General features: G+C 40.4%; 1 protein-coding gene across 5 annotated transcripts in view; it reads left to right on the forward strand.

Annotated features, from left to right (window-relative positions):
• Positions 1-696: 696 nt before the first annotated feature.
• VPS13D (vacuolar protein sorting 13 homolog D) overlaps positions 697-21365 on the forward strand; it is a 104818-nt gene continuing 84149 nt past the window's right edge. For 4 of the 5 annotated variants that reach the window (XM_059866837.1, XM_059866841.1, XM_059866838.1 and 1 more), the window contains exons 1-23: positions 697-800; positions 3153-3321; positions 4186-4263; positions 4492-4682; positions 5007-5087; positions 5424-5540; positions 5755-5859; positions 6184-6354; positions 6977-7077; positions 7535-7703; positions 9072-9164; positions 10098-10308; positions 10844-11023; positions 11241-11371; positions 12064-12136; positions 12629-12793; positions 13994-14124; positions 14493-14625; positions 15235-17457; positions 17803-17954; positions 18761-19795; positions 20498-20588; positions 21149-21275. In XM_059866837.1, coding sequence (XP_059722820.1) covers positions 3225-3321; positions 4186-4263; positions 4492-4682; positions 5007-5087; positions 5424-5540; positions 5755-5859; positions 6184-6354; positions 6977-7077; positions 7535-7703; positions 9072-9164; positions 10098-10308; positions 10844-11023; positions 11241-11371; positions 12064-12136; positions 12629-12793; positions 13994-14124; positions 14493-14625; positions 15235-17457; positions 17803-17954; positions 18761-19795; positions 20498-20588; positions 21149-21275 — 5855 coding nt within the window. In that variant the 5' untranslated portion in view covers positions 697-800; positions 3153-3224. The remainder of the gene's footprint in view (positions 801-3152; positions 3322-4185; positions 4264-4491; positions 4683-5006; positions 5088-5423; positions 5541-5754; positions 5860-6183; positions 6355-6976; positions 7078-7534; positions 7704-9071; positions 9165-10097; positions 10309-10843; positions 11024-11240; positions 11372-12063; positions 12137-12628; positions 12794-13993; positions 14125-14492; positions 14626-15234; positions 17458-17802; positions 17955-18760; positions 19796-20497; positions 20589-21148; positions 21276-21365) is intronic. The other variant, XM_059866840.1, reaches the window with a different exon arrangement.

Here is a 21365-nt window from a genome sequence, read left to right on the forward strand (position 1 = left end):
ACCCCAAACCCGCCCTGTTTGAGCCCGTTCCGTGAGGGCGTGTTCCGACCCCAAACCCGCCCTGTTCGAGCCCATGTCCCTGAGGGCGTTTTCCGACCCCAAACCCGCCCTGTTCGAGCCCATGTCCCTGAGGGCGTGTTCCGACCCCAAACCCGCCCTGTTCGAGCCCATGTCCCTGAGGGCATTTTCCGACCCCAAACCCGCCCTGTTCCAGCCCGTTCCGTGAGGGCGGTGCGGAGCCTCGGGCATGTTCGGACTCCAAATCCGCACTGTTCGAGCCTATTTCCGTGAGGGCGTGTTCCTACTCCAAATACGCCCTGTTGGAGCCCATCTCTGTGAGGGCGTGTTCCAAATTCAAACCCGCTCTGTTCGAGCCCACTTCCGTGAGGGCGTGTTCCGAATTCAAACCCGCCCTGTTCCAGCCTATTTCCGTGAGGGCGTGTTCCGAATTCAAACCCGCCCTGTTCCAGCCCATTTCCGTGAGGGCGTGTTCCGAATTCAAACCCGCCCTGTTTGAGCCCATTTCCGTGAGGGCGTGTTCCGGCCCCAAACCCGCCCTGTTTGAGCCCATTTCCGTGAGGGCGTGTTCCGGCCCCAAACCCGCCCTGTTCGAGCCCATTTCCGTGAGGGCGGCGCGGAGGCCCCGGTTCGGGCCCAGCCCAGGGGCGTTACCAGGCCCCGCCTGCAGGGGGCGGTGCCGCCGCCCCATCGATCGCTCGGCGCTCCCGCACTCAGGCGCACCCCCGCGACCGCCCGGCGCGCGCTCCCGCCGCCCCCCCCCCGCCCGCAGCGCAGCGCAGGTGAGTCCGGGGCTCCCGGGGGGCTCCCGAGCTGGCCCCGAGGGGATACGGGGGGGACTCGGGGCACCCCCGGCCCCGCTGCCTTCCCCTTCTGCGTCAGCCGCCGCTCCCGCTCCTCGGGTCCGGCCCGAGGGGCCCCTCCCTGCCGCACGCCCCTCGCGGCGCCCCGCCCCGCCCCGGGGCGGGTGGGCGAGGGGCGTCCGCGGTGCGTCCCGGTGCCCGCGCCCGCCGCGGGGCGCGGAGCGCTGCGCCGGGCGCGGGGGGCTCAGCCCCGCGGCGGGGCCTGGGGGTCCCTCAGGGCTCCCCGCCCGGCGCGGGCCGTTCGCCACCTCACGCTCCCCGGGGCTCCCGCGGGGTCCCTCCCGCTCCGCCGGGCAAGGTGACCTTTCGCTTCCTCCTCGGCACGCGGTGCGAGCCCGCAGGTCTCTGCTGCCGGTACCCCGTGTCTCAGCGCTGGCCCGGAGGCTCCTTCCCTCCCGGTTTTGGGTGACGGGGCGCTGGAAGAACCCCCAGCCCCTCCGACCGCTGCCCGGGCACCTGTCCTGGCCCCGGCGCTCCGGGGCCTGCTCTGTCTCCCCCTGCGGAAAATCGCATCCTTCTTTCGCTTTGAACCAGGGCCTGCTTTGGGCTTTGGTTCTCACCCTGACAGTTCTTGTCCTGTGTGTTAAGGAAATTAAAACATTGTCATAGAAAAGAAATGCCTTATTTATCTTCCCAGGGCACAGCAGTGCATTGGAGAGTTAAAAATATAAAAGCTTTAAAGCATTTGAAAGATTTGTATATGGTTAGTTATGTCCCATGAGTTTAGGTTCATTTGCAGTTCTTAGGGTGAGTTCAGGCATGGTTCATGCACCAGAGGGTTTCAGTCACTGGGATGCTCACCTCTGCTGTGCTTAAATGTTTCTTCAAGGTCTTTCCTTTGCTTTGGTTCCAAACACCTGCAGATTCCTTCTCTTATTGACTTTTTTTTTTTTAATGACCATGTAACAAAGATGACTGTATGTACTTTTGTTTGATCTTGTCATTATTATTAGAATAAAAACCTATAATATAAGCTGGTGGCCCAAGAGCACAAATGCTTAGTCTTTATTATGTAGAACAATAGCATTGTTTTTGAAAATTGTTGAGAAATTTTACAAAGGCAAAACTGTTAAAACACGTTTTATAAGAAGTCATATGACTGAGTTGAATCGAACTTGCCTGTGCTGTTTTCTGTTTCATTCTTCAGGACAGCACAGTTTCACTTTCAGCCTTTAGAAAAAGCCTGTCATTGCTTGCTTAGTTCTGGTTATTTAATTTAACTATTAGTTAAATATTTTCACTGCCTTTTTAAGAAAGAAAGAAAAGTTTAAATGGGGCTGGCTAAAATCAAGCAAATCTCATAATGAAAAAACTCTAAATCTTAGTTTAAAGTTTAAAATGTGACTCTTGAAGCTGTTGTTCCCTTCTGTTGTCAGCTGTAAATAGAAGATGTATCTTGCTTTTTCTACTGTGTAGAATTCAAGGGTTTAGGCAGGTGTATGGGATTGGGAGAGTTTTTTAAACACAAAATCAAGACATTTATTCCTTTCTAATCTCAAGGAATGGCCTGCATGCTTTTTTCCTTACTGGTCCAGGCTTCACCCCGCCCTTGCAAGAGCTATGAGTAGTTTTGCAATTCAGTGGTTAAAAAGCTGAACAGGGACTTTGGGATTTTAATACCCTGATTGCCACAGAGGTGAAACAGAAGTGACTGGAGGAGAGTGAAGGGAAATGTTCTGGAGTGTGACCAGTGTAGCTTTTTCCCTCTTCAGTGCAATAATCTCTGCTGCCACTTTGAAAACCTGTTGCAGGAACTGTTGATGAGCTATTTTTGGGGCTTGTATCTGATTACTGCCCACACACACGCTCTCCCAAAAAGGGGTTTGAGTAGGGTGAGTTGCTTCACAGATGTCATGTAAGAATTCTACAAAAACACAGAAGGCTTCAGGCTGTTACTTCAGAGCAGGCTGCCAAACCTAGCATGGTGACAATGTTGGTGGCAGAGGTCAGGGAGGCCAGTGCAAACTTCAGATCAATGTTTTGTCCTTTCCTTTTCTGGAGGAGGATTGTGGATTTGCTGTGTTGATTATTGCACCAAAAAAGTAATGTTTTAGTTGGAAGAAGGATGGAAAGATGAACTTTATGTGCAAATCTCTCTGTGAAGCTGATTTCACATTTAAAGGGCATAGGATAAAGCTTTTTAAGGTAGAAGTCATCCTTAGTGCTTTTAGTTCTCTTTAGATAGATCAAGTAAGAATTGAAGTGACTGTGATGTCAGCTCTGCTGAGTGTGTATATTTCAGACAATAATTTTCTTGTTTTTTTCTTTCAGACTGAGACTAATTATGGAAGAGAAATCCAAAAAATGACAGAAAAGCATTAGTTTTCTTCTTCCAGGACAGTCATGTTGGAAGGATTGGTAGCCTGGGTCCTCAACACCTACCTGGGCAAATATGTCAATAACCTGAACACAGACCAACTTTCAGTGGCACTTCTAAAGGGTGAGGGAGGCTTTGTGCTATCTTCTGTACTGCTTTCATATTCTGATTTAGAAAAGTGTTATTTTTTTGTGTGACAACTAGAAGGTGGAATAGAAATAATCACTTAATAGTGTGTTTAATATCTATATAAACCCTTTTAATACAGAGTTTGGTACTAGAACTTTATAATGAACAGTAAATGATCTTGTATTCTTTGCTCTTTATCAACAGTCTTAAACCAATTTACATAAAATTTTCAAAAGTATGCTTAGCTACCTTAGCATGTTGAATTTATGTCGTTTTTTCTTGATAGTGTTCAGTAACTTGCCTGTCTAGGGACCATGGCAGGAAGTGTCCTGCAGCCTCTTACCTTCTAGTGCTCATTGGTGCTCCCCTGTACTCTGGTTTGTGTCATGCTGCATCCATGAGTTTTGTACTTTGTACAGAGTCCTCAAATCAATGCTTTCTGTTCACCCTTTGCTGCTGTTATCTGCTGCTTCTGGTGAGAATGTTTTGTAATACTCCAAGGCTTTTCTGTGTGTGCTTGTCACAATACTAAGAAAATAAGTATCTCTTTTGAAAAGACAGTAGGGAGAGGTTTTGTCTGTGGCTACAACGAAGTTCAGTTCTAAAACCCCACAGATGATTGCTTCTGGATGACATCATGAAATGGTTTGAGCACATGACACTGGAAAATTAACAAGTGTATTAAGTAACCACTGTGATCTTAACACACCCTGAAGTGATAGGTTGGCTGTTCTTATTAAATCCCATTTAATTTTTTAAAAAAACAATTCCAGTTGTTTTAGGTTTACAGTGTTCAAGTTGGCTTTCTTTCACATGGTTTTGTTTAGCAGACTTGTCTTTTTCTTCTGCTTTGTATAGGTGCTGTTGAATTGGAAAACTTGCCACTAAAAAAAGATGCCTTAAAGGAGCTGGAATTACCATTTGAAGTAAAGGCAGGTTTGTATTTTGCTTGTGTGTGCAGGACAGATATTTTCTAAACAGGAGGTATTGCATGTTTTAGAGGACCTGTGAGCCAGAGGCTTGAACAGATGAGGTAGCCTGATTTTTTGGTTATTTCTCTTTTAGCTCGTTTGTTTCTTATACCACTTTTTCTTTGGGGATTTTCAAGGTTGATAAAGTAAACTTTCACAGCAATCTGATAGTGTTTCTGTTTTGTTAATTCAGGTTTCATTGGCAAAATAACACTACAGATCCCTTTTTATCGTCCACATGTGGATCCATGGGTGATATCTGTCTCAAAACTGCACTTAATTGGTGCACCAGAAAAAAGAGAAGAGTTTGATGAGGAAAGGGAAAAGTTGCAAGAGAGAGAGCACAAGAAAGCCCTTCTGCTGGCACTTGAAGAAAAATGGAAGGTGAGTCACAGTTGTGTTTCATGATGAAGACACCTCAGTGGTGGATGGATTGTATTTAAGTCTCCTAACAAGAGACAGAACAAGCACACAGGAAATGGAGTTAGAATTTGATTTCCATATGCTGACATAGTATAATTTCTGTCCTACCACCCCTCACCATTATGTCCTATGTCCCACATATTTCAGAGATCCATAAATATCTTTAGTTAACTTGTTTAGTTTTTCTTTCTCCCTGTTAACAGTGATTTCAGTGTAACAAAGTATATTGTCTCCTTACCAGGTGTTACAGTGGTTAGTAATGCTTATCCCTGTTTCCTCTTTCAGAAAGAACAACAACAGAAAGGGGAGTCTTACTGGTACTCAGTTACTGCATCTGTAGTCACGAGAATTGTAGAAAACATTGAAGTAAGTCTTTGTTTTTGAGGGCTTGGCAGTTACACATTTGCCTTTAAAATGGAGAATAATTGTAGGATAGCAAAAAAAAGTACAGTGTATTGTGAAAGTGACTCATTTATGGGGAAAAGGGCAGGGAGTGATGGTATCTGAGGAGAAGGTAGAACCAGGGAGTACAATAAGAAATGAGGAATAGGGTTTCTGTTAGGGTAAATATCTAGTAGAAATTTGTTGGAAAATTGCAGAAATTAAATGTTCAATTGTTCCAGCATTAGTGGGTATTAATACTACTGTTTGCTATAATGATTTAAATAGTATATCTCTAGTAATGTTTTTTTTTCTGTCCAGTTAAAAATCCAGGATGTGCATTTGAGGTTTGAGGATGGTGTCACAAATCCCTCGCAGCCATTTGCATTTGGCATCTGCATCAAAAATGTCTCAATGCAAAATGCAGTGTTTGAACCAGTAAGTGCAACTTGTGTGTACAAGAGCAGCTCAGATGGGATGCTGCATTTTATGGGTGCTAGCAAATATAAAAAAAAAAATACAGCATTTTAAAAATCTTTTTTGGTTGTTGTAATAAATTGACTCTGTGCATTTTATGCTTTTTATTGGGTATGAACTAAAAACTACATGGCACGTGGTGTCTGATCTTAACTTTACTCCACTTCTACTGCAGGTGGAGAAGCTGATGCGGAAAAAACAGATGGAAGTTGCTGATTTCAGTGTTTATTGGGATACCAGTTGCACTTTACTGGGTGACCTGCCTCCTGGTCAGCTACAGGTACGTGAAAGAGGTTTTGCGTATGAAAGAGAGGTTGTTGTTAGTCTCCTTTCTGCAGACCTGATTGATGTAGAATTTATTGGATCAGGTCTCTTAAGAGCAAAAGAAGTCTATGGTTTCATGCTTTACTGATAGGGTACATGTGCAACCCACAAAGGCTGTGCTATGAAATAGCTTGTTTTGCTTTTGAAGAGAGAAAATGTTCAAGAAGTTTTCTTCCAATGGACTGGCCTGCTAATAATACATTCCAGTACATGAAACCAGTGCATCCTAATGACTGTTGTACCCTCACTTCTTAGAGAGTAATTTGCTTGTAACCCCCAGGAAGCAATGGATAGAAGCATGGAAAGTCGTGATCACAATTACATCATGGAGCCTGTCTGCACTTCTGCTCTTCTCAAGAGAAATTGTTCTAAGGAGCCTTTAAGGTCCCGACACACTCCACGGCTGGAATGTGACATTCAGCTGGAGACAATACCCCTGAAGCTTTCCCAGGTAAATACCAACCTTTTACCTGCCAGTAACTGGAACAGGTATCATAAAACTGTGCCAGTGTTTGTGACAATTTAAATGCTGTGATTGTAGCATAAACACTCTCTGCATTAATAATTATTAATATTAATTACTCTGAGCATTAATACTCTCGGAAAGATTTTCTTTGAGAGGCAGCTCAAAGAGATATATTGAATAAGTTGCTCTAAAGTCAAGCATTCGGAATTACTCATTTATTTAATGAAACTGATTATTGCAAAAAGAATTAAATTGTTGTCTGTTTATTGTAGTAATAGGAAGGGTGCATGTTGGGGGGGGGGGTTGGTCTGTACGATGTACAAAAGCAGTTGATGTTGATAACCTGACAAGGAAGATTTCATTCTGTGTATTTGTAAATAAAGCCATAAATGGAATGTCAAACATGAACTGCTAGTGGCTGGGAGAAGATATGTCACACTGGGGAACAAAATTGTGAACTAACATTAATTCTGCACCGTGTACAGGCCATTGCTGCCAGTAAACCAAATCTGTGGTTGGGTTTTTGGCTGGGTTTTTTTCCTCTCCTTTTTTCTTGGGAAAACACTCCAGCACCATCTCATTGATCTGTGTGTTGTTTCATTAAAAGATGCAGTATCAGCAGATCATAGGATTTTTAAAGGAACTGGATAGAAAGGAACGACAGCTTAAATACAGGAAGTGGAAACCAAAGGTTACAGTAACAGAAAAGTAAGTACATCTCCATATGTGGTGTTGTCAGTTGTATTAGAAAAACTAGAATGAGAGAAATACAAAAATGCACGTAATAATCAAATGTTACAGATTCAGGTTTCATGTTTTGTTCCCTACCTCAGAAATCAGTTAAAAATATTCAGATGTAATTCAAATGTAAAATTATCCTTACCTGAGGCTTTCAATCCAGTCTGTGTAACTCTAAATTTTGTTGTCTGTGCCTGCTGTGTGGCAGCTGGACTGAATCCCAGTGGAGTGGCAGGGCCTTGGGGAGCGCTGTCCTGTACAGTCTGTAGGACCAGCCCATCTGTGCTGGCTCCAGTGCTGCTGCTTTCCCTGGCTGCTGGCCCACTGCTTTGCACTGGTCTCCTGGACCTTTCACCAGTTGGACATGCACTTGCCTTAGGTTTTTTTAATGCAATACTGATACTACAGTAATTGAAAATTGTTTCAGCTGCCGGGAATGGTGGATCTTTGCCCTGAATGCAAATCTTTGGGAGATCAGGGAGCAGAGGCAGCGTTCCACCTGGGCATTTGCGCTGCATCGGGCCCGGGACGCCGTGTCCTACACAGACATGTACTACAGCAAGCTGAAGGGGGAACCACTGTCTGCTGCTGACCAGGTATTTAGACTTGAGTTTCTTCTAGAGTGATGGCTAATGATATGACAAACAAACAAACTTGGTCTGTTTCATCTTTTCATGTTTAAAACCTGCACGAGTTAAGAGACATCTTCAGTTGTCCTGCAGGCCGTTTTCACTGAACTGTCTGCTGACTGCAGCTGAGATTTTAATGAAGAGACCTGGGCTTGTGGGAGATGTGTGAGATGCAGGCCTCATGTGTTTTTGTTTTGCACTGCAAAAAGCTGTCTGGTTTTTGATCTGTAAGCAGTGTTCACTAAAAATAGCATTAACTGCTGTAGAATGCCTGTGACAGTTGGTAAAATGCTTTCTTAACTCATGTTCTCTGTAGATCCAAAAGGTATTTAAGTACCAGAAATGTGTCTGCCCATATGCTTGGGTAGATAATTGGGGAAAATTGTGGCTATTTGATAGTTGGGATTGTTTATTAGTTTTGTTTTGCCAAGTTTATTTGAGGATGAAGAATTTAGTGCCCCTAATAATGAACCTGTGACCTACTTCAGAAAGAAAAAAACTCATGAACTATAATTAGCTGCTTTTTTATCTTTAGGTATATTGGGACTTTTTCTTCCAATCAGTTCAGGCCACCTTGTACCACACCTGTGTTAAAGGATTTAAGGAATTCTGTTGATACTTTTAAGTTGTATGTAATCCTTACTTTTGTTAATTGAGTATGAACTGTAGGAGTATCTTAATGTACAGAAAATTTTTACAGTACTTGGCAAAGCCAGGTCTTACAGAGCACATACTGTGTTCAGCAGAACTGTGAAATGTAACAAGGGTAATGGCAGTGGACTAGAAAAATGTCTTTTGCTTTGCTGTTTCATGATAGATTTTTTAGACTTGGGTGAATCATCAGTTCCCTCAAACAACTTGCTAATCAGTACAAAGAAGACAACATGTCTGAGTAACTGACTATGAATACTCCATTGTCCTAATTTACCCAGTTCATTTCCTCCACCTTCTTTACTCAAGACAGAAGCTTTTTTTGCTCCTGGCTAAGCAAGGCATTCTCTTAAATCAATTTATTTTCCCTGGTTTAATTTTTGTGCTGCAAATCTTGCTTCTTATTTTTAATAGGAGGATACAGTTGTGAATGTTTTTACAGTGCTAAAATAGTGTATTTTGCAATGCAAGTAAGCTTTATTTATAATTCAGGGGAATGTCAGTGTTACAATTGCCTACATGACTTTAATTAATTTTCATGTGCTGAGGCACTTTGATATGATCATTAATGCCATCTTAGTTTTTTCTACAAGTCCCTAAATCAGTGCAGAGGTACTTGGCATGTTTGTGAACAAGATTCTGTACTCCTTTAATGCAGGTACTTTACCTTTTTTGTCTTTCCAGGCAGAAATGCATCGTATTGAGGATGAGCTGACTTATGAGGATTTGAAGGTTCTGTATGAGATAGTCCATAATAAATTTCATGATTTAGCTGAGGTGAGAACATTCTCTGTACTGGGTAATATTTGGAATCTTTAAGTGATTATCTGAGGTATTGTTCTGCTGGAGAGCCTGAGGATGTATTTTCATTGATTTAGAAGTGTGGCATTAATGCTAAAATTGCAGAAATGCTCAGTTCCTGCAGTTTTTGCTGTTGTGTCACTTGCACAGTGTAATCTTGTCTTGCCATATGGTGATGCTCCACAGCAGGAAACTTGCCAGAGTTCTAGGTCAGGAAAACTCAAATTGGTTTTCCTCTATGCTGCCAATTAGCCTCTTTCCACCTCTCCAGCCATCCCCACAGAGCATTGGCTACCATCCATGAGTCAGTGTAGAGGTAGAGCTTTGCCCAATTCTCTTTCAGTATTTCCCCACCTCAGCTGGGTTCTGAATTTGTTCATGTGGAAAATCCCAGTCTACAGGGTCAGAAAATCAATTCCACTCTCCATCTTAAAAACAGAGAGTGGAGATGAAGGCCTGTAATTAATATTTTCCCAAAATAAGCACGTGATAGAAGTGAGCCTCATGGAAATAGCTTGGGGAACACACTTCATTAAATATGGGCTAATTTCCCTAACACCACAACATAATCTCTTGCAAATAGAAATGCTAAAAGGTAGAGCTGTATTTTATGGTGTCAAATGACTTCTTTGGTTTAGTGTTTCTAGACTAAGATTTAAATGGTGACCTATGGCTTCATATGTGCATAATCACATGCATATTTTTAGATGAATATGCTGTTAAGTGATGATATGTTTGTTACTTCTTTGCTGCTGCTCTCCTCTGGGCTGAATATTGATTGAGAATATCACTGCTGGACTGCTGAGTAAATAGGAGATGAAATTGTGTGTTTATTGTGGTGGTTTTTGTACACTGGTGACACTCTTTCACTCAGCAGCAGTAACATGTATGTCCTGAATGTTCAAACAGAGTGTTAAAGAGCCCTTGCCTGATTCCATTGGAGGTTCCCCTCCAGCAGAGCCCACCCGTGACAGCAGCTCTGGCATGCTGCAGTACCTGCAGTCCTGGTTTCCTGGCTGGGGAGGCTGGTATGGATATGCTCAGCAGACATATGAAGGTGAACCTTTTGAAGGGCTGCTGCCAGACCCCAAGGAGCAGTGGAATCCAGAAGACATACTGGGTATGGAAACACAGGGCTTGCTCCCTTGGTTTGATACCTGCTCCAGGTGGGCAGGAAGAGCTCTGGGCTGGTATGTTAAAGGATTCTCTGCCAGCTGATGTGCCCTGGCAGCAGAGCCTGCCTAAAGCTGAGCAACCTGGGCAGTGTGTCAGTGCCTGGCTTCCTGCTTAGTTCCAAAGCAATACAGGGAATAGATTTGTTTTCACTGTTGCTGTCATTTATGGCAAAGGGCTTTGGGACTTCTTCTGTTCAAGTGTATGTGTGGGTCATGTGACTGGGTGTAATGGGATTAGTGCTGGGTTTTTGGGTCTTTGTAAATTCAGGCTTGCCTTATCTTGATTGACGTAGAATTTCGTGGAATATTCTTTTTTTTTTTTAAGGAAAAGGGTCTATCTGCTCTAAATTTTGTTTCTATTTCCCCCCCCCCCCAAGAACTAGAGAAATCTGTATTTTCATATTCATAGGAACTTTCTTGTTCTTTAGTAGCCCTCCAGAAACTTAATTTATTTAATGTGTTGGTTTTGTTTTTTATTAGGCACGGATGAATTTTTTGATCCTGCTGCAGATGCTTCCAGCATGAATACCTTTACCAAGAGAGATCATGTTTTTGCTAAATTAAATCTACAGCTGCAGGGTGGCTCTTTCACTCTCTTGCATAGGAAGAAAAAGGTGTTGCATGCTGAAGAGACTGCTTTTATGCAGCTGGAGTTTTCAGGTATTAAGCCCATTTCTGTTCTTAAAAAAGAGGAGAGCTGCCTCACAATCATTGTACTATATAAAAAATTTCCATGTTAAATTTTTTAGTAAAAATAAATATAAATAAAGACCTCTAAAATACTTGTTTGTTGGACAGTAATTTTTATTTGTAAAATTTAAATAAAATGTATGCTGTACTAAAAGAAAGAGAATAATTTTATGTATTTCTATTCCAGGTGTAAAGGTCTTGGCAGAATCCCTTCCTCGCAGAAAGTCTTCCCTTCTCAAAGTTCAGCTTGGTGGTCTTTTCCTGAGGGATTTGGCAACAGAAGGGACCATATTTCCTGTTCTTGTTTTTCCAAATCCTGTAGGTGACAAAACCCCTATAAGTTAGTATGTGGGATGCATAATTGTGTATGAAAATAGCCATACTCCAAAACTCAAAACATTTATCCCAGAAAGGGAAAACAAAAGTCTTGAGGAGAAGTTTCCACCTGTTGAATTTACTTTTTCCCCTCTCTTTCCAAATGCATTTGTAGAACTCTTCATATTTTATTCTACTTTACTGTATGCTTGTGACTTCAACCTTTCAGTTTTATGTGTTGAAAAGAAGATAATTTTTTGAACAATATCTGATTTTTGGAACAACCAGCATTGCTGCTTAATTGGTGATTTTTCTTTTCCATAAAGCTATGTGGCCCAAGTAATGGTCCTGTACCTGTATGCTGGTAAGCTAAATGCACAGATGAATTCTAGAAAAGATTTCAAAGTTCTCCTCTGAGTGAACAAAATTTAAATCTACAGCCATGAAGGTTTCCCATGTATTTTGTACTTTGTACTGACTGCAGTTTGCATTTCAGAATTCTGCCTGTCTGCTGCAGGAGTGGGGAGTGTTTGCTGCTTAGTCATATTGCCTTCTTTTGCTTGACCATGTCAGGGGAAAAAATGCATCTAATAATCTCAGACTGTACATATAGTTCAACAGGAAAGACTTTTGTATTTATCAGGTGGCTTGGTTGATTTTATCTAAACAGTCTTTTTCTTTTAAATTCTTACTAGCAAAAAGAGGTTGGCTGCATGTCTTCCTTTGGACTCCAAAGTTTGTCCTCAGAAATGAATAATCAGAACACTGGTAAAGATTTCATTTTATGTTTGATGAGATAATTCCTACAAATCAGAAATTTTGAAAATAAGTATCTAGAGTTTGAATTAATGCAAATGCTTTTTGCACGTGGTAAAGATAAAATCATAGAAGCTTTGTTCAAGATGTCAGGTGCATGCAGGTTGACTTTAAAGAAAGGAAGAAATTATGTATTTCAAGACAGTTGGAGTTGCACTTACTGTTTGTTTTGGTTTAAAAAGAAATAGAAGTTCAACATTAGAACCCCAATTATACAAAGGTTTTTGTATTTATAAACTGATTGAATTCTGCTGATTGTAGAAGTTGATCATATTATTTCCTTTCCTATTACTGAAGAATCCTTAGACACTTGCACTTTCCCAGTAGTGCCAGTTAAAAATCAGTTATTAAATTCTTTGGGAGTTGTTTTTTGCTTTTGTCTTATTTGTTTGTTTTGGTTTTTTTACAGCTACTTTTTATAATTAATTTTTTATTCTGTTGCAGATCCTGATGCCCCAGTATTTGAGATGCTTTATGAAAGAAATCCAATCCACAGCACTTTTGAGAGGCGCCTGGAAGTCAGTACCAGACCTCTAAATATTATTTACAATCCACAAGCCATTAAGAAAGTAGCAGACTTCTTCTACAAGGGAAGGGTTCATACCTCAGGTTAACCTTTACTGTGTTTTTTTTGGTGGGGTTGGGGTTTTGTTGGTGGAATTACATCTTTTCTTGTCTTTGATTTTTATTTATTTTCATTCTTAGAATTATAAAGCAAAGAATCTTCACTTTAAGTTCAAGTTTAACAATACTCCAAGTCTTGTCTGGGGGGTTTTGTTCCCTTGTTTTGTTCTTTGTTTATTGAATCAGGGATTTTGCTTTGTTAGACTCATGCAACTTCTGCTTTAAAATTGCAGGTTGGTGTTACGCCCCATGGTGGATGTTCATGTCCCCTAAATTAAAAAGCATAAATAAGGAGAAAGGACTTGTTTCTGTAATCTCTTCTGGCAATTGATGGGGTTTTTTTGAGAGAGCAATTAAAAGAGTATTTCTATAGTAATGATACAGAGGAAATAGTATTCTAACTCCTGTTGTATTTTTTTGTATTGATGAGGTTAAGGCTGCCGTTTGTTACAGCTTCTTGAGAGACCTTGATTTTTACATTTGAACATACTCATTCCTTAAGTTTCTAAGCACAACAAGATTTAGGGTTCTAGTACCTAAGCCTGTAACACTGTAAAGTGGCCACCTTTGCAGTTTTGGTTGTTCAGTTTCTGAGGAGATGAGTAGTGACAGTAAGTAACATTAGGAACATGAAAATGTTCTTGAAATACCAGTTGTTTTTCTGCTGATTATGGTAAATACCAAAAGCTTCAAGTTGCCTGGTATAAGGTTGCATGTGGCATCTTTTCTCCCAAGGTGAGACTATTTCATAAATATTCAAGTTTAAAACAAACAAACCAATGAAGCAAAGAAAAAACCACTGCCTACACATGCACATATTAATGTTTAGTCATAATTTCCTCTGTGGCCATACTTAGCACCCTTCCTGCATTACTCAAATTTAACTATTCTGGCTGGAGGTCTGTGAGACAGTAGACCTCCAGAGAAAGACCAGAAAATTGATTGGGAAGTATTTTTTTAGGATGATTATTTGTTTTGTGCTTAAATACTTCCTTTTTTCTGTGCAGCAGCCTGGTGATTAGGCACAGACAGTGACTTTCACCTGCTTTGTTTTCCTGTTCTGTATTTTACTGCTAAAATTTAAAATAAATCTTTTCTCTTTTTTTTTTTTCTTCCGTTTTTTCTTTCTGATTCAACAGAGGGTGAACAAAGTTATACCTAGTGAGTTTTCCCTCTCTTGTGCAGGTTTTGGTTATCAGTCTGAGTTAGAAGCAAGAGTGGCTGAAGCTGCCAGAAGACAGTACAACAAGCTGAAAATGCAGACAAAAGCTGAAATCAGACAAACGATCGATCGTCTATTAGTTGGAGACTTCATTGTAAGTTTTTTGCCCCCAGAATGTTTATGTAAACTTTTACCCTTTTGGTTTAGGACTTGGAGCTCTAAAGAGTGAGGTTTGTTGTTTGTGTGATGCTCTTTGTGAGCAGAAGGGCAGTTTCCAGGAGGTGTTCTAGATGCCTTTTGCTGTCAGTCAATCCAGGCTTGAGGTGCAGGACATGTATTCACCTGCTGAAAATGTTTTTTTTTAATTGACTACAGTGGGAGTCTGTGGTTTAACAAGGTACCAAACCTGAGTGTGGCTGGAGTTTGTGACAGCTCATGAGGAGCAAAAGTGACAGATTAGATGTTTCACATGGCTTTTTTTGGTTTGTTTTCTTGTGGGCTATTATGTCTTTCTTCTTTCAGGAAAACAGCAAAAGCTGGTCCGTGTGCCTTGATATCTCTGCCCCTCAGGTGATCTTTCCCGATGATTTCAAATTTGTGGATCCTGTGTTAGTTGTTGTAGATCTGGGAAGAATATTACTCACAAATTCTCAAGGTATGATCTAGAATTATTGCAGCTTTCCTTTTCTATCTTCTTTCAGAAAGTCAGAGCTTAAAAAAGGTTAAAAAAGTGAAGGGAAGTTTTGGGGGATGTTCCTGCTTTGTAAAGTAGAAAAAAATCCTTTTCTTAAGATAATAAAATGTAAGTTAATATTAGGCAATAAAGCCAGTTGGATAAAACCTGATGGTGATAAAAATACTGTAGTTAAGTAGCTCTGATAAAAATACTGTAGTTAAGTAGCTCTTACCTTTCATTTGGTTTTGAGGATCAGAAGAATTGTGTGGGCAGAGTAATGGGTTCTTTTTTTGACAACTTGATCAAAAGTAAATTTTGCAGTAAGTGGGTTAAAAATGACACAATAGTGTATTTTAATAGCTTCTGTACTACGTTGTGACTGACACCTTTGTGAATGTAGAAGTATAGTAGGTTTCTTGTTGAGGAAAAAGGAAGTGACAGTGGAAGGAGGCAAGGACAGTACCAGATGTGCTTTGTGTTAAAAAAATGGAACTTCAGACAGGATGGTCAGATAATCATAGGAGACATCTGAGAAGGGAGAAGAATAGGTTTGTTTATTTGTTTGTTTACTGTTTTTTTAATCCACAGAAGATTCTGAGAGGAGTGCAGGTGCCATTTCTTCAGAAGTCAATGACTTGAGTGATGAAGAATATAAAACACCTCTTGCAACTCCTCCCAATACTCCACCACCAGAATCCAGCACCAATAGTGGCATCAAAATGTCTGAGTTTACTGGAGTAGAAATAAGTGAAGAGCAGCTACAGGCACACTTAATGAGTAAAAAAATGTATGAGAGATACACACTTTCTTTTATGGACCTTCAGATCATGGTGGGCCGAGTGAAGGACAACTGGAAACACGTTCAGGATAGTGATGTGGGTCCAACTCATGTGGTGGAAAAATTCAATGTTCACCTGCAGCTGGAGCACAGACTGATATACACATCTGACCCAAAATACCCAGGAGCTGTCTTGTCAGGCAACCTGCCAGACTTGAAAATCCACATCAATGAAGACAAAATGCTGGCTTTGAGGAACTGTTTGACACAGCTGAGTACATCTGAAGCTAAGTCTTCAGATGCCCTGCATTTAGGGAAAGACAAGATTTTTGCAGAGGTTGACCAGTTTGGCAGTTTGCATGATTCTGTAATGAATCTGACCCAGAGTGTTGTCATGCTCGAGCAGCATACCCGGGAAGTTCTTGTTGAATCCCAGCTGCTTTTGGCTGAGTTCAAAGTCAACTGTATGCAGTTGGGTGTTGAGAGTAATGGGAGATACATCTCTGTGCTCAAGGTTTTTGGCACCAATGCCCATTTTGTGAAAAGGCCTTATGATGCAGAGGTGTCCCTGACTGTCCATGGCCTGTTACTGGTTGATACTATGCAAACATATGGAACAGATTTTGATCTTTTGATGGCTTCTCATAAGAACTTGAGCTTTTGTGTACCAACAGGAAGTCTTCGAGACAGCAGGGCTCAGTCCCCAGTCTCTGGAGCTCAAGATACACATCCCATTGATGTTGCTGGTTTGTCAGAAAGATGCAGTACACCCTCCAACACCTCAACCAGTAACAATGGAAAAGATCAAGAGTCCTTGATAAAATTGGAGTATCAGTTTGTGAGTGCAGAATGCCCATCGATGAACTTGGATAGCAGTCTGCAGGTGATTTCTTTACAGGTGAACAACCTGGATATCATCCTTAACCCAGAGACTATTGTTGAACTGATTGGGTTTCTCCAGAAATCTTTCCCCAAGGAGAAAGAAGATTCTAGTCCTCAGCCTTTAATAGCTGACTTGGAGAGAGATTGGAGGGAACAGGAAACATTCCAGTCTACTTATGCACAGAACACAGAGGTAGCAGTTGATATCCACTGGTTAAATGTACTCCTCCTCAGGACAGTTGCCATGACAAATGGAGAAAAATATGGCAGAAAAATAGCAACAGCCAGTATTGGTGGCACCAAAGTCAATGTCTCCATGTGTAGTAAACTGGATGTGAATGGCTCTCTTGGATGCCTTCACCTTATGGATCTGATTGAGGACAATGCAAAGAACCAGTACGTGGTGAGCATAGGGAACACAGGGAGGTGTGAAAATCTCAACGGCGATGTAAATTGCTTTGAATCTTTACTCTTTAGGCTTGATGATGGAAATAGCCTTCCAGATGCTTTAAGTTTCACTTTCACAGAAAAGTCAAAAGAGGAGTGTTCTCTCAACCTCAAAATGGCCTCCTTACACTACAACCACTCAGCCAAATTTTTGAAAGAGCTGACTTTGACCATGGATGAGCTGGAAGAGAATTTCCGCAGCATGTTGAAAAGTGCAGCTTCAAAAGTTACAACAGTCTTGGCAACTAAAACTGCTGAATACAGTGAAATGGTTTCTTTGTTTGATACCACACCACGATCAAGAGATGTTGCCAGTGCAGAAGATAATGAAGGTGGCACATTTGGATCACAGTCCCTCAAAGCTGATACTATCAAGCTTATATTAAATGTAAACATTGAATCCCCAATTGTCTCCATACCTCGAAAGCCTGGTAGCTCTGAACTGCTTGTAGGTCATCTAGGACAAATATCTATTCAGAATTTTGTACCAGGAGAGGATGAGTCTACAAGTGATAGGCTGCAAGTTGAAATTAAAGATATTAAGATGTATTCATTAAATAGTAGTCAGTCTGCAAACAAGAAGGAGCCTGCAAGTGGGATACCCCGTGGGCCACATTCTTCATCAGGTCCTGCCAGCATTAACAGCCAGGAAGAACCTCATTTTACTCGTCATGACTTCTTTGAATCATTGCATAAAGGTCATGGTATGTTAATCAGGGGAGTCTTAATTATTATAGTATGAGTAGTATATGTGTTAAAAATGTGTATTGACTGTATATTCTGCTTCATCCATCCTACTAAAACAGATTGGCCAGTTTTAATGATAATGGGTTACTTATTGTATTTATATCCATTTTTGGTCTCCTAAGCAAAAATGTATAGTGCCTTTTAAGCAGAAATTGAGCAAAGCATAACCATAAAACCTGGGTCGAGTGTTGCTCAGATTCTGAGCAAGTTCAGTAGCTCCTGTGTTATCTCTTCCATACAGTATTTATGGGCTAATCAGTTCACTTACTCTAATGTTGTTTTAATTTCACTTTCTCTTAAAGCTTTCCACATTCTGAATAACACCACGATCCAGTTTAAATTGGAAAAGATACCACTAGAGAAAGATTTGGATTTAACTTTTCCTCTGTGTAATGAAGACTTGGGAATATCAAGCATTATGAAAATTGAAGGGAAATTTGTGAACCCTCTTCAGGTACAGAAATGTAGTATTTCCTCTATCAATGTAAAAATGTTTCCCTGCATAGAAGATAAGTATTTTTCAGGCCAGTATCTTCAGGTTTAACATGTTGGTAGTTTAGAAATCAGATCCTTATAGACATGGTTAGAAGAGACAGTCTTAAGTCAATAATAATGAGCAATATTTAACCTTGTTTGGGGACATTTTAGACATATTTATAAATTAGTATAACTTTTGCTTATCTTGAACAGAGAAGGAAAAGTAAATGTGTCACTATCCAAATGACGCTGTCCAAACAAGTTTATTTGCAGTTGTAGTTGAAACTAAGAATTAATATGCCATTACCTTGAAGAAATCTGTGCAAGAGCAGAGGCTTTAAATAGAGAAAACTGGAACTTCTAATGCTCAGGAGACAAACTATAATGGCTACATAGAATATTTGTTTCATATATTACTGTGTAAGCTCAGGAGGTGAATTATTTTTAACTAATTCTGTGTGGATGGTTTTTGCCCAGGAATCAAGGGATCCTCTTCTAGGATCCCATCCCATGTGTTTCTGGGTGATGTCATCTTCCAGAGCTCATACAGAAGAACTATTTTGCTTCAGTTTTGCATTGTACCTTGTTTTGTGTTGTTATTTTTATTATTGTTATTATTATTATAATTTTATTTTATTTTATTTATTGTTTTTATTATTATTTTGGATGAACTTAAAATGTGTGTGATTTGAAATTCCACTTACAAGTTTTAGAATATATGTATTGATTCCATGAATATAGAAAGCTCCAATGTGATGATTGTTTCTTTTCTCTGCATTGTAGGTGGTGTTAGCAAAACATGTATATGAACAAGTCCTTCAGACTCTGGATAATTTAATTTACAGTGAAGACTTGAACAAATTTTCAGCCACTTCTGTATCTCCAACTAGTATTAGCTCTCCTTCAGCATCACTTCATAGTACAGGCACAGAATTCTTGAGTGAACGGAAGGAGAATGGCTTATTCAGCCACTCCAGTTTTAATTCTGTTCCAAACAAGCCCTTAGCTATCAGGGAAACAAAATCTTTTACTCAAATTCAAGCAAACTTTCACATCTCAGAGCTCCAGGTTCAGTTAAGTGGTGATCTCACACTTGGGGCACAAGGTCTTGTCAGCCTTAAGTTTCAGGATTTTGATGTTGAGTTTGCCAAAGATCACCCTCAGACCTTGTCCATTCAGATTGCCTTGCGTTCCCTGCTGATGGAAGATCTCTTGGAAAAGAAACCAGACTCTAAGTATAAGAACCTCATGGTGTCCCATGGAGCACCCAAACCATCCAGTTTAGCCCATAAGGAATATCTTTCACAGTCCTGTCCCTCAGTGTCCAATGCAGAATATCCAGATATGCCACGTTCCCTCCCTTCCCATATGGAAGAAGCACCTAATGTCTTTCAGCTGTACCAAAGACCAGTTTGTGCCTCCCGTAAGAAGCAAAAAGAAGATGCTGATTCTGAGTATCCTCTGACTCCACCTCCTTCTCCATCAGCAGACAGATCCAAGTTGCCCTGTGGAAAAAGTAACTTTGATGATTCATTAGTTCATATCAATATATTTCTAGTGGATAGGAAACACCCTGAATTTTCCTCTCGCTATAACAAAATTAACCGTAGTGTAGATGTTGATTTTAATTGTCTAGATGTGTTAATTACTTTGCAAACTTGGGTAGTAATATTGGATTTCTTTGGGATTGGATCCACTGCTGATAACCATGCTATGAAGCCGCAGCCTGAAGATACTCAGCAGACAATCAAAGCAGAAATAAATTCCTTGTCAGCTTCTCAAGTCCAAGAGCCTGTAAACACTAAGCTGGATCTAAAGGTATACTTGACATGGAAAACAGTAATTGGATTGTCTGTCATAAAGCATCTGGTTTATAGGAACTTAAGGTGACATTTACATCAGGTGTTTTATTTTTCTGGTGGGGAGTGTGCATAAATGCAGAAACAGAATTAAAATGTATGTAGATGGAGTTTAAAAAAAAAGGGGTTATAGAAAAGCAGAACATTTGCAAAATGCTTGGCTCCCTTGCTCTGTGACCCTCTCTTGAAAGAAAAGGTTACTTCAATATTAAAGACCTAAAGTGCTGCAATTGGCACTGTGCTGTTCTAGGTACTGTGGAGTTTATTTATACAAAAAGTCTATATTTTATAAATATATATCAATAGATGTTTATACATCTATATGTATAAAGATGTTTTTTAAAAACACATGTTGTATGTGTATATGATATAGTCTTTCCCCAGAGGCCCTGAAGTTTAACTTACATGTGACAAAAGAGAAGATGAAGGTAGAAGTGCTGGGATTTGTTCTTGGTCTGATCATTCTGAATTGCTTGGGAGACCCATTAATGTGCAAACAAGGCAGGAAAAATGTTGCTCTCATTCAGTGTCTCCCAGTCAGATAATTGTTCTTTGTCATTCGTGTATTGCAGTGCAGTTGTCTTGGAAAAAAGCTAAACAAGATGTTCAAGCTGTGAAGTCATGTTTTTCATACCAATTTGTTCCTGTTTTGTTTGACCAGGTCCATTCTTTATCCTTAGTCCTGAATAAGACAACCAGTGAGCTTGCTAAAGCCAGTGTGGCAAAACTTGCAGCTCACCTGGAAGTGACTGGTGAGTAGATTGAGGGGCTCAGGTTGTTCACAGCTTAAAATAAAATGAGTGCACATGAGTAAAATGTGCACTGGAATTATGATTTTAAATGTTTTGGTGCTCAGTGGGGTTTGTGTGTTTTTTCTGGGCAAAATGTACATTCTCCCACTGCTTCTTCCTTTGCTTTTTTAGGGTTTATTTTAAGTCATGACATGCCTCCTTTGAAAGTTGTCAAACCTTTCATCATTTTAGCTGTGATTGGCTCTGATTTTAATACTTCACTTTCACAGAGTAGAACAATAGTTTTTATTACTGTTCTAGAGGAAAAAAAGTAATTGTATCTAAGTTTCACAAATCAAAGTGGTGAGATCACATGACGTGTGTAAAGCCTATAGTAATGTGTGGGTTAATTCAATCTTTGTAGCAGAAACACATTATTTTCTTTGAACAGGAGGTTTAATGTTTAAATGAATTGACTTTTTAAATTACTTGTAGTGAGGCTATCCCACTAATAGAAACTTTTGGGGTTTAGTAACTGATCTGTGTTTGAGGATCCTGATTGTCTTTGCTTTGTTTTCCAGAGGGAGATTTAGCCTTGCAGGGAAGTATTGGAAGTCTGTCCTTAAGTGATCTTACATCTCATGGAGAATTTTACAGAGAACGTTTCACTACAAGTGGTGAAGAGGCACTCATTTTTAAAATCTTTAAGTATGAATTTAAACTTTTTGTTACTCAATATTAGCCTGTTACTCCATTAACTTCCAACCTTCCTCCAAAAAACCCCAAAAGTTGAACAAA

This window comes from Haemorhous mexicanus, chromosome 23, assembly GCF_027477595.1.
Source record: "Haemorhous mexicanus isolate bHaeMex1 chromosome 23, bHaeMex1.pri, whole genome shotgun sequence".
In the NCBI taxonomy this organism is placed as follows: domain Eukaryota; kingdom Metazoa; phylum Chordata; class Aves; order Passeriformes; family Fringillidae; genus Haemorhous; species Haemorhous mexicanus.